A 14,456-nucleotide genomic window follows, 5' to 3' on the forward strand; every position below is an offset into this window, starting at 1 on the left:
ATATATAACATTTTTGCTGACAGGGAGAACTGCAACTATATCAGACATTAACCTAGAGCCTGGGGATGATGATGAAAATATATCATCCAGCTTGATACATACAAGTTATGGTCCTATGACCTCCAACCTTTGACCTATTACTGTGATTACATTGACACACACTGTGCCCAGATTTATGGCATACATAAAATGTGATACATAAGCACAGCAAGCTGCTACAACATATGGTAGACTGTCAACATATCTGTGCTAACAATGAGGCGGTGGATTGGTTAAGTCAGTGTGTGAAATTACTGTCTACTCTTATGCCCAAGACAGGTAGTTTTCCAGTTGGGCTGGTAAAAATTAAAATTTGTATGCCAAAGGGTGTCATTGTTTTCTTCAATTACAATTTCACTGAAAATATTACTGTATGAAGTTGAATGTCCTCTGATGGCTAATACAAAGATCATGAAACAAAGAATGCAACAATTTCAAAGGAAAAATTTAAATAATTCATTCTGCACTATGTTTTTGTGGTGCTAACATGAAATGGGAACAGAAGTATTTTAAAGTAGTTGTTAATGCAAGGCTGGCAAAATTGGAAAGTTACCTGGCCTGGTAATTGGTACACAACGTTTGATAATTTCAAACACTGATAGGGTGGGATTGGATCAGATGGTGAGTTCATGGATACAGATTGTGTTACAATAATAGATTTGTGATAAGAAAATGATTGAAAAATATCAAAATGTCTTCTTACTTTGACCAGGTTGTTGACGGCGGCACATACAGCTTGCACCGGCCGATACAAATCGGGCATGGCATTGCCATCTTCGGCTTCTTCATGTAAGATTACAAGTTGGGAGACCTATGAAGATAAAGTGAGAAATAAGTACACTGACTTCAATTGCTTTGATATTGACATGATTAATTGATTTCTAAGTAACTATAACAAAACTCAGAGACAGTATTTATTATTTACATTACAACAATTACTTCACAATTAACTACTTCTAATTTTCATTTTCAACTGAACAGCAAACATGGATGTCAATAGAAAACTCAACACTATTTATGGGGTTTTCTCAGGCCAAATATCAATAGTGTGCTTCTGGTAACAATGAAAACAAATATAGATAGGTAGTTTTTATTTTATGTAAATTAATCAATTATTCCTAATTTGATTTTCTGCAGTGCTGCTCGGCCCATACTGTTATACAAGAGTATTTTTTCAATAAAACTCTACATCTTGCATGTGGAGGTTGACATTTTGGTTAAAAAATGATGAATTTCAAGTAGAACTGAAAGGTGTACCTACAAATGCCCATTTTCTAGTTTCGCCATAAAAAATACAGGTTCGGCCTCAAAAATCTAGGGCTCACTCTCAAGATTTTGATGGATATTTGTGGATACGAGGTTACTGGTAATATGTGAATATGAAGTAAGTACTAAAACAGTGCAGTGATCGTAATGGCCGACATGCAACAGGAGTCAGGGCGATCACGAACTGATTGAGCACATTGCGGTATTTCTGTGATAACATTATCATTATACTTCCTTTCTGTCACATAATAATAACGTGAAGAGAGATAACAGACATTACGTTCAGTGACGTGATTCCATTTCAGTCAGCCATGTTTCTGCGTTTGATGTATATAAATAAAAGTGTTTGAATGTGACGTAAGCACAAGACGTATTTCCCGAATACATGTCAGTAACACTTTTACATTTGATTTGGTATAGAATTAGTCAATAGCATTCAGTTGTTCTGGTATGTTAGAAAACTTAATTTAGAAAAAAAAAACTAATCTAAAAACATTTCTAGCCAGTAGCTGGTCAAAATGACACTTACTATGAACAAAATAGCGAGTATTTTTTTGCAATTCAGCAGTGAAGAACACAAAAATAAATAGACAGCGGCTTTTCAATGTTTTTCGTATCACTTGTTTCAAATAATAATGATAAAGCATTATTTCAATTTTAACTAAATAATTTAACTTGTTTAGAACCAAAAAATTCAGCAAAAAGTGTTCTGTTGAAAACAACTTTGTCTAACCCCACATTGAGTGTGTGATCTAAAAAAAGTTTTGAGATACATCTATGATGAAATGTACGGTAGTTACCATAGTTTCCAACCACAAAAAAAAAAGTGTAGTGTATTTTACAATGATTTTCACAATTAATAAATTGTAACATTATTTGATTTACAAGTTAACCTTACAAAGCGTCAAACAAATTTTTTTTTTTTTTCAGATATTGGATTACGATTGCTGAAACCATGGAAATTAAAAACGTCTTTCGTCTTTTCATGATTAGTCATGAGTTCATCATTAGTGTAACATTTCTAGTGCCTGAATTCCACGAATACCTAAGATTTTTGAAACATGAAACTAGTGATACAACTCTGATATGGGGAAGTTGGAATGTATTTGGTGCAATAAAATGACAGGGTTCTCACATGTAATAAATTGTATGAGATAAGATGGTTCACTGACAATAATAAATTGAAATTGACGAAGATTGATTACGGTCATATAATAACTAGATTTCATTGTGGGTCTGGTGCCATCCTAAAACAACTTCTTGTTTAACTTTTTTATTTTTACCTACTTAGTAATGTAGGTCAACTTGAAGATATCAGAACACAACTAAATACCAGATAGTTCAACACAACTCAAAATATTTTAACCTCGAAAAACCTTCACCATATTTGCCCTACTAGTAGTGTATACCGGTACGCTTATGTAAATTACGAAACTGTTTCTATGGTTAAAATAACTAATATTCAATGATTCAGTATACATAAATGCCATTCTTGGTTTATATATGCTATTATTATACATCTGTCACCGTAACGCCATAAGTTACAGCGTGCCGTAATTTTGGAGTATTTTACGGGGTATTTTCATCCTACCATATTAGGAAATGCGAATTCCAAATATGGAACGATTACGTGCATAAGCGTCCTCTAATAATTAAAACAAACATGGCTGCCACCAGGGTTTGGCCGGACTCCATACAGAAAAGTTTGCTGATTCTGTTCTAAACTTTTCGGCATTCCCATGATGTATCCATGGTTGGAAACGATGTATAATAATAAGGTTATTATGAGGATACCTCAAAGTATACACTCAGACAGTACGCTGTCACACATCAACCTCCGTTGTGCGTCGGTCAATACTGCCGCTGTACTGTCTTCGTGCATACTTTTGAAGTATCTTCGTAATAACCTTATATTATTAGATATGCTTCGAATAGAGCAAATACAGTAATGGTATCACTATGGGAATATTTAAATGAATCATACTGGATACACTTATATGTAAATGTACTTTATTTTTCCTTGGAATTTACTTGGGATACTATAAACAGTTTAATATTCATCGCTACAAATGATCGGCATGTCATAGCCTGGGAGTATTTGAAAAGATAACATTTCCCAAAATTCTTCAGTTAAAGATATTCAGATTAACATGATTATTTTTATTCATGATGTTATTCACAGAAGTCGTATAAAAGCATGTGGTGACTAAACTGCTTTTTATATACAAATGGCTAACAAAAAACATGAAAACTGTGATATTTGAGCCATTTAACATTGGTTTCTATGGGAGAAAGATCTAGTCATATTTAAAATATCGTTTGGTGACGTATAGATGGTTGTTACAAGATGGGTAATTCTGATTGTCACAAATTATTAGGATACTGGCGAATACGATTTATTTTTCATGAAATAATGCTTTTACATGAATTCCTTTGGAAATTGTTAAAAAAATGGCATTTTGTCACAAGATATTCTGTAAATCCATGATTTATATCAGACAAAAACACTCAAGAGTCTATGCATATATCCATCGATAATTAATTAAATAACACTTTTAAAACAAAATATTGGGATTACATTTTTACCCTTTTTAATAGGTTGAAATACTTGTGATAATGTTCAAACTCCTCATGTCCACATCCGCGCTCAATTCCAGAAATTTGAAATATATCTCTTCTGAAATTGACAGTATTTCCACTGGGATGAATTTGGGAAATTAATAACCATATAAAAAAATGTGGGTTTTCCTATATTTTGTATTTCTAAAATACAGATGTATAAATAACGCAGTTTTCCGCCAAGATTTCAAATAATATTTTTGTTTAAATAGTTTCAAAGAGATTCATAATATTTTTATAATGCCACAGATACCTATATGCTTTTTGCAAACCGTGCCCATGCAACGACAAATTTATGTTGCATGTCCTACCATTTGAATTCCTGACTGTCAGTCCCAAGGGTGAAGTTGTATACATGTATGGTTATATATTGGTTAATTTATGAACTCTGCCTCACAGAAATAACACACGATATAAGTTTCACCTCTAGAAACCTTCAGAAAAAATGTATTTACATAATTATCCAATATATTTTCAGTTCTCATGCTAAGTCTAATGTTCATTCACTTTAATCAGCAGAAAATCCATTTGGATAATTACATTAGCACAATCAGACTTCATATCATCACTAAGTCAGGAGCCCAAATAGGCCATCTGTTCTTTGAGTCTGTAATAAAAACACTAAAACAGTGTTTTAGCTATGTATGCCTCAGTTTTAATTCATTATGTAATCCTGTCATAATATTGAATTAATTAATTAAATTTTATCAAAAAAATTTAAGATTGCACTGATCATTATCATCACCGTCTTTTCAATCTTATTATATGAAATTGTTTTGTTAGCTTGCTAAGGAAAAATTAAACCCAGTTTCATTCCAACAAAATCACTACCAGATTGGTATATTAGTAATTTGTCACTCTGATAAGAATCTGTTATTTAATAGCAATTCACCTGCCACATGGCTACTGAGAAATTCATGAAAACTGACTGCTTTGACCAATAGTGGCACTAGGATCATTTAAAACAGTTTTAAAATAAGAATGTGGCAGTTTATGTGTGGAATTGCTATAATACAGTTACTTGTGTACAAGAAATATACAACAAGCAGCCTATCGGCTGAGATAGCTCTGCTGTTAGCAATGCACATTTCAATTAAAGAACTGAAGACATCATTAGAAAATGAACAATATGAATAGTATCAAAGCAATCGGACTTACAGTTTTTAACAAGAAGTCGAAAATATCACTTTTTACCAAAAATTACAAAAATATTCACCAAAATAAATTAATTAGAGAATTGAAGATATCATCACAAAATGAACAAATCTGAGAGAGTTCCACATGTAGTACCTATATATGTAATATCAAAGCAATCGGACTTACAGTTTTCAACAAGAAGTCGAAAATATCACTTTTTACCAAAAATGGCAAAAATATTCACCAAAATTAGAGAACTGAAGATATCATCACAAAATGAACAAATCTGAGAAAGGTCTACATGTAGTATCTATATATGTAATATCAAAGCAATTGAACTATTGATTTTTAACAAGAAGTCGAAAATATCACTTTTTACCAAAAATTACAAAAATATTCACCAAAATTAGAGAATTGAAGATATCATCACAAAATGAACAAATCTGAAAAAGGTCCACGTGTAGTACCTATATATGTAATATCAAAGCAATCGGACTTGCGGTTTTTAACAAGAAGTCGAAAATATCACTTTTTACCAAAAATGACAAAAATATTCACCAAAATTAGAGAATTGAAGATATCATCACGAAATGAGCAAATCTGAGAGAGGTTCACATGTAGTACCTATATATGTAGTATCAAAGCAATTGTACTTGCGGTTTTTAACAAGAAGTCGAAAATATCACTTTTTACCAAAAATGACAAAAATATTCACCAAAATTAGAGAATTAAAGATATCATTACAAAATGAACAAATCTGAGAGAGGTCCACATGTAGTACCTATATATGTAATATCAAAGTAATTGCACTTGCGGTTTTTAACAAGAAGTCGAAAATATCACTTTTTACCAAAAATGACAAAAATATTCACCAAAATTAGAGAATTGAAGATATCAACATGAAATGAACAAACCTAAGAGAGGTCTACCCAAGGTACATATACACCAAGTATCAAAGCATTCAGGCTTGTAGTTTTCAAGAAGAAGTCGAAAAAGTAAAACATTGACACGGACGACGACGACGACGACGGACAATCACTCATATGATAAGCTCCGCTCGACAAAGTCGACAGCGGAGCTAATAAAAACATCACATATATAATCACATTTTTCTGCACTTTTTTCTCATATTCTTCAATATTTCTGGAAAGTTTTAATACATAGTTGGGTTTCCACTAAGGATAAAATAGTTTTAACCACACTGGAGAAATGAAACGTCTGAAATTTGTCAGAATACACGTTCTTCCAAGCTATGTTTTCCTGGTGTTTAGTTTACATTTGAGTGGGTAACAACATTTTTTTAAATGATGACCATTTTCGCAAAATAATTCCTTTTTTGAAATTATTCCTAGCCATTGGTGTCAAAAGTGACACAATTTATTTATTTTAAATATAATTTGTCATGGCAACTGGTTGATATACATGTGGCATACAAGTGCATATTGTTCACTGCAGAAAGGCATAACTAGCGACTAAGACTTCCAATGGCATATCATGACTCATAACTTTCAAATCTGAACAAATCTCAAATATCAGACCTAAGAAGTGTGGAGAGACAGACTTCAGATAAAATGAGCCCCTCTAGCAACAAGTTAGAATACACCCATCCTGAAAACAGAATATTTGCTCCAATAAGTAACAAAAGTTTTGTTTTTGAGTGAAATTGGAGATGTGGCCATGAGAAAAATGTCTGCTTGGCCAAATACTGTACAAGGCACACACTGAATACTATGGTGGTGACTTGATTTAACATGCAAATCATATGCAAAAAATTAACATATCTGATTCAAGGCAAAGTAAAAGGTACAATGTATGCAGGTAATCACACACTTGACCACTCTTAATTATAGCTCCAAAGATGGTTTAGAATGTTGTTCATGAACTTGGACAGTGAGAATGGGGATGTACATTGCAACATAGATGAGAAATTTCATACCAGGGATACTTGGTTAATATAGCCCCTGGTTAGAAAGCTACCAGAGTACAAACCACAGTAAGTGAAATCTCCCCCACAGAATGTCTCTGTACTGGATGCTACTTCTGGGTGTTTGTATATAGATGGAGGAAACTGAGAAAAAGTTTTCCTGTCAGAGAATTAAATTATAAACATTATTTCTTCAAATGCAACAATAAATACAGATTTCCAAGTTTGACATTCTACTAGACTGGAAATATTCCAGATTCCATAGATTCCTTTGAAATATAGGCCACTCAATAGATTACAGATAATAGGAGATTTACACAGTGTTTACTGCTGACTTCAAGCCTCATATACACATAATATAAAGGTCAAAGAAAAAAATAATTTATTTCTGCTAACCTTAACCAAACTTGTAATTTATGCAAATCAGTCTTTTTTAATTGTAAATTAATCCATGTTTTAACAACAAAAATAAATTTATTCGTTTTACCATAGACCCTTTTGTTTGTCTATGGTTTTACATAATATATTTTTTTCCTTGGCCTAATTCCACCATGTGTTAGCACATGAAATTCAGTTATTCCGCATATAGTTTTCATCGACACAAGATTTACTGCTCTGCAAGGGATAGCTATTAAGTAGATCTAGTATTGGAATGTTATGAAATCAAAAAATATTTCCAAACATCAATGAAATTTTTGTCATCTGCTAGATGCGTAGCTTTGGATACCGGTACATTTTCTCTGCTTATGTACTGTAAACCACTAATTTTCACTGCAAGAATTTTTTTGGTGATTTGATGACTTTACCGCATTACTGACGCTTGTTGCAGGACCTAAGAGGAATTCTCACTGCTACAAAATTTTGCAATATTCACTGACTCGCGAAAGATTGACTTTTGCAAAATCATAACTACGTAGTTTACAGTAGGTACAGCAGGGATGTGAGAGACCACTGCAGTTGTATACAACCTACATGTATGCATTATTCAAAATTTAAAACTGAGATTTAAATTCCATTACATCTTTGAAAGCCAATAACAGGCATATTCCTCATGTAGCTGCCCCATAGAGTACAACTTGGTACAATTTGGTTTAATCTGAAAAATTCCATGGTCAAGTCAATTAATATCTACTTAAATAATCGTCCATTTAGCAACACCAGGACATAAAAGACTTGTCCTCTATGCATGACATTGCTTAGACCATGGCTATCTATACAAAGCTGGGGATTACACCATTGTAAAATCTCACAAAAACGCTATTATGATGACTAAACGGCAATTCAATTTAATTGGAAACCAGTTTGAATGAACCAAAATAGCATGCATAGTGAAATCCAGGATTCCACAGAAGTCAGTAAATAGGGTGTTACCCCACCACCACCACCACCAATATGGAAGTTCAACAACCCTTCCCATCATTGTCAACTTTGATCTTTGACCTTCAGATCATTCTTCTTAACTTTCATCAGAATCCCCAAAAAACTGTAACAGCATAAATTTTTTTTTTATATTTTGAATTCAGTTTTAATACTGGAGTTTAAATTCAAAATGGCTAAAAAATTATATGCTAAAGACATTTTTGTGTATTTCTGATTTTTAAAGACTTTATCGCCAAAACTAAGAGGATAACAATTCCATGACTCACTTTCAAAGATTAATAACCAAGGTAACAGTAACAAAATAAAAAACATAAAAAAGACGAACAGCAAGAAACTGCCAATGAAGCAAAAAAAAAAACAATCCGTATTTTTCATTGAGGTTCACAGAAACTTCCGTAACTAAATCTCCTAAGCAAATAGTAAAACAAAAAGTACACAACTGTATTCTCTTATATATCCCAGCTTTTAGAAAACATATATTTTCATACTTACATGTACCGGTACATGCCTAGTCACTAATGGAGAATGCCCTAATTGTAATTATACTATGTTTTGTTTTTTTCCTTCTCGCTACCTAAATTAATTGAAGTGTTAGATAAAGTAATACAGGTTTAAAACTAAGAAAATCTCAAATATAAGCAGAGGAGGATGGATGGCTGAGGTAACACACAGATTACCGATTAAGTAATGTTTTGGCACAACCTAGCACTACATAAAATGTTTGCACATGTTCAATAACACTGTCGATTACCGCAACAAATATATCTCCTATAATGCTAAGTCATCTTGTCAAGTGACGCCATTAGCATTTCCATTGTATTGAATATAATGTACACAAGTACGCACTGTAAGTACATTTTTGTACAACACTTAATTGTTTAATAGGCTGAAACACGGAATTTGTAAATCGCTCAATTTTTGACGACCGTTAAATATTCGACACCAGACATGACGTTCGCTATATAATCAAAATATAAACACAGAAAGACAAAATTTGTAAATCATTTAATTTTTGACGACCGTTAAATTTTCAACATCAGACACATTCGTTATATAATCCAAATAATTCTACAGCATTTGCGAGGACATGAAATCTTTTACAATTTTTCCCTGACACACAATGGCTTCTTTTTCTAAAAATTAATGCTGTTTACAGTATACACGCGTAATCAAATCATTTATTTCTTGCATTTAAAATTATAATACAGAAGCTGAGAGTTGTTTTCATAAAAAGTTATCTAGAATAATTATTTACATATGACAGTCAACATAAGTGACTTTAAATTATACATGCGTACACAGACTTTATTGGAAGTAATTGTGAATAGAATGTAGATTTCACCAAGGCATGTGAAAAGTACAACACAGGTCAAAAAGTTCACTGCTTGGAGAAATATGATGAATCTTTGGTGAATGTGTTCTTTTGTAATTTTATTCTGGATTAACAAGAAACCTTTTCATAAGCTTCAACGAGTACAGTATAGGTAACTGGGCTTTAATACCAAATAATTCAAGGCTATGATAGATTACGATGTTTGAGGCTGTTTTTTGTCTTCAAAAAATTACACTTTCAATTTCATCATGGGATTTAAAAAAGTGGGATACAGAAATTGTACACCATTGCTGTGCATTCTATTTCAACTCTGTGAAATATAAATATATAAATATTACAGTTCGTGACACTGGATATATCCAGAAAAAATAGCATCAGACAGGCTTACATATGTACATACATACATACATACATACATACATACATTTCCAATGGCTACCATTTATTTACGATTATCATCATTCCTGCTATACCGGAAAGTAATGACCTATGTGTAGAGTGTAAATGTTAAAACCCATCCTGCATCACCATGGATAACCTTTGACCTAAAGCACCATCTCATAAATCGGAGATATCTAGCGAGATAACCCATGAAATGAAATCTTATAATAAATAAAGAGAAAATATAAAACCATTATAATTGTGAATGATTCTATCAAAATTTAATCATAATTACAATGATTGAAATTATTTCACAAAAGGTAAAACCATGAATCAGTGAGAATTTATTTTTAAATTGTTAAATGTTCATTAGTTTTTATTTAAGCACTGGCATGCCGCAATGTATATTAAAGTAAGAAGAGCGGTAACTTTAGTACGAGAAGAATTAATGTTGAGAGTACGCAGCAGGAAATTCCAATCGGGAGGATATTACTGATGACATAAATGTAGTAAGCTCCACATTGTAAATGTTAATCATTAAGTGTTAATATTCATAGTAGACTGGGCCACTTGTCACTGACGGTAATTGATCACGAAATTTACATATGAGTAGAAGAAAGCAAACATCACAGCTACCAAGTGATTCAGAGTTAGTCAAGGATGCAATTCTCTTACACGTCAGCGCAATAAATTTAAGCTTCAGGAAGTGTTAAGTTTATTTAACAACTATGTCAAAAAATATTGAATGCCAACAGGCTGTACAGAATTAAAATGCTTGAAAATGTTTTATTGTTAAGTTGTGTCCTATTTCTCAATTGTCAAATATTCTAATAATTCAAATCAACGAGGAAAAATAATTGAGAAATAAATCCTTCAATAAAAATGTAATTTGGAGAAGTCCTAGGGGAACACTTGGCAGCTTTAAAAGTGAGGTGTAGCTAAGGGGTACTTATTGAATTACACTGTTTAATATTGCTTGGCAACTTTACTATTAACTTAGGGGTCAAAACAAGGTCAAGTTCACGGTAACAAGATTGCTCTGTGGAATGATTTATTATAAGTTGTATTATCTGATATATTTTGTTAGTAGTCTTTGAAGTGGGATACACCAAATTATGGTATTAGCAAGATATGAAAGGTTCAACAAATTTGCAAATTATTGAGCATTTTCATTGATTTGGTTGCAAATGAGACTCAAGTATCCTATGACGACATCAAATTTTATCAATGACACATACAATTTTTTTAACTGATATTTAAATGTTGGATTTGACGAATTCCCTACAGACACACACCTGACACTCAAGTGTTTCTATACATCTGTTTAGACCCCTACCTTTTAAAATTTAAAACTCATAATATCGTCAATACATCCAAGCAAACTTATATATAAACATTATACATTATCGAGGTATGTTGTGTTAAGCATGTGCCAATGCATGATGAGATATTAGATTATCAAAACAAAAAATAAATCAGTCAGGTTCCAAGACACATGAACTGTGTAACTAATCAATTTGTTTCATGGCTCTTTTTCCTACATTTGTACATACATCTTTCAAATAATTTAGCAAATAATCGAACCACTTTAAAGCGCTGAAGCAGGTTACTTTTCAAAACTATTACTGGTGATACTGGTACAATACTGGATTTTATTAGTCACAATTTTCTTGAATTTCACATGTCACGAAAAATGCTGCAGAATATTTCTCACACACAAAAGATTAAGGCATATTGTGAACAATAAAATATAATAAATTTGAAAAAGAAAATGTGCAAGGTTTAAATTCTGAATACGGCTAAAAAGTAATTATTCTCAGGATTATTTATTTAATATCACCATAGAGACTAATTTTTAAAGCAGGATCAAAACTGAATATACAATGAGAATGTGAGAAATAAGTCAATACAGCTTCAGGTTAAAATATTGAATTACATCAAATTGAGTTTGGTGCAGTAATAAGTAGTGTTTGTATTTATATGAAATTATGCAACTTTCACTAAGTAATTGAAAGACTTCCTTTCTCAGGGGAAACACAATGCCTGGAATTACCTTTGAATTATACCATCAAAAATTTGTCATATAAGTGTGATGTCATTAATACCTAAAAGACATATAACTGACAGATGTAGATTTATATTCTCCATCCCAGCAGGACTTCACAAGCTCAGGTCATAGACCCATATGACCCATTAGTGTTTCATTCATTACTTAACGAGTCAAACCCAGTTGATTTCGTAAAATGAGTAAAAAAAAAAAATTTTAAACCGGGATTTATCTGTTAGTTCAGGAACCAAATAAATTCAAGTGTCAGTTGTTGTTTTTCAGTTTTTTATCAGAATTTAAGAATTCATACAAAAAATCAAAATAAAAGCACCATTTCAATGACAATTTCAATTAAAATTTAATTTAATTAAAATGCATGTGCAATCAAATTGAGAAGAACATTTTTTTATTTTCAGTTTTCTGGGCTTCCCATGTGAAATTTTAATATTATGAAAATATTCAAAGATAATGTGTATGCATATAATTCTGAGTCTCAGTCAAGAAGACAAATATCTGTACTCTAGATGCATGGAAATCTACAGGGTGTACACCCCAGGTATCTTCCGTACAATTTATGAGTTGTATGTCTGCCAATGTACGAATATCACTAAATCCTAGCCTGGTAATAACACTGGGTTTATGTCACTCTACAATAGAGGATACTGTCACAGGATATTGGACATACCAGACTAAGAATGCAATTGACAAGTGACCCATTTCAGCACTGTCAGTGAGAAGCCAAAACTTCCTGGATCAATCATCTGCATTGTTATAGCAACTGTGATGAGTCACAGCAGAGAAGCCTGCAGTGTTACCTAAGGGAGACCCCCTCCCTCCTCTCAGGGGACCTTCTATTCTGTAAAGAAATTAATGTTTATAATTGTTGAGTACATTACTAAGACATGAGATTTTATTATCCTATTCACACAGGGGATTTGAAACAATAGGTTGAAATTTTGAAAAATGTTATCCTTTTTGGATTTCGCTAGCAGAATTTTTCATAAGTCATCCTCGCCAGCAACAAGGTAAAACTATGGAATTTCTGGTATTTTGTGTTAGATAAACAACAAGATTTAACTGTGTGGCTAAGCTGATTTTACAAATGACCTAGATTCAAAACTACTGCCGTTCTCGAAGGAAAGATGGATATTTCAACTTTCGGATTCATCATTACTCATGAATTACAACATCTTTTTTTTTTTGCATTTGAATAAAACTCAGCAATATTAAATGCATTTGCTTTGTACAAGTTAATTCTCTAGTTTAATTTTAGTCTGAATTGTTATACAAATCCACTGTGATACAGGGTTATTAGTGTCCTTCATGGGGTTTAGTCTGTGAGTCTCAATGTCTAGATGGTGACAGGGGTGTGTCAAGGCTCTTTGAAATTTCTCAACGTTTATAAAATATATATATTAGTACAGAACGGGTGTTCTTAATTTGTAGGGGAAATAGTTACTTGCCTAAATGTGAATCAAATCAAATAAAGACACACAACTTGTATTATCAAGTGTAACCAGTTACTTTAAAGCTTAAAAAAAAAATTTTAGCTCCATGAAGTCACCCCGGATCTTGATACTTGGGACTAAACAAGCTAGCTATATGCTGGGTTATGGTGGTTATGTAGACTGACCCATGACCTCATCATACTAATAAAATGTTTACAATATTTTCGAAATCCACGGTCACTGTAGCATTTACAGTTAGTGTGAAAAACTTCTATTATAGTACACTGTGAACTCGTTAGACACGTTTACGAGTGACTTAACCGTTTTGTTTACTGTCAATCCCCAGCAAAGTGAGCTCGGGGTCATATCTCATTCATTCGTTCCTGGGTGTGGAGAAAATCAACATCACAACGACTCAAACTTTTAACAAAAGCACACCAAATATTAATGATGATCGCACAAGGACTGCTCACTTCGGAAGGTCCGAGTTGTTTTGGGAATATTTACATTTTTTGACATCTAGGTTTATAAAAATAGAAAGCTCGCATTTGGTATTTTAGGACACTCGTATATACACAGTATGCTCCAGCCTTTCAATGTCCATATCATTAGTCGTGGCGGTCATCGAACCACAGTTAAAACCCTGACTGACTGCTCTGTCTTACCTGCAAAGCGACAGGCTCCAAAATACTCTCGATCGTCTTCGTGTGAAATACAGGCATGTTGTCAGACTTGTAGCATAACTGTTACTGAACTTCCTGAGCAAAGATCTACTGACGATCGTACACGTCTGAGTGAGTTCCTGGGAGACTTCTACAACACAACCCACTCACCAGCTTCAAGTAAAGACTCAACTCGGAAGAAGGACGCCCCCATACAACA

General features: G+C 32.8%; 1 protein-coding gene across 9 annotated transcripts in view; it reads right to left on the minus strand.

The window, feature by feature from the left end:
* Positions 1-14,441, minus strand: part of LOC100371677 (vinculin-like) — a 55,717-nt gene extending 41,276 nt beyond the window's left edge. For all 9 annotated transcript variants that reach the window (XM_085501459.1, XM_085501466.1, XM_085501465.1 and 6 more), the window contains exons 1-2: positions 14,240-14,441; positions 743-850 (exon numbers count right to left, since the gene is read on the minus strand). In XM_085501459.1, coding sequence (XP_085357585.1) covers positions 743-850; positions 14,240-14,296 — 165 coding nt within the window. In that variant the 5' untranslated portion in view covers positions 14,297-14,441. The remainder of the gene's footprint in view (positions 1-742; positions 851-14,239) is intronic.
* Positions 14,442-14,456: the final 15 nt, after the last annotated feature.

The sequence above is a fragment of the Saccoglossus kowalevskii genome, chromosome 7 (assembly GCF_978046115.1).
Source record: "Saccoglossus kowalevskii chromosome 7, keSacKowa6.1, whole genome shotgun sequence".
Lineage (NCBI taxonomy): Eukaryota > Metazoa > Hemichordata > Enteropneusta > Harrimaniidae > Saccoglossus > Saccoglossus kowalevskii.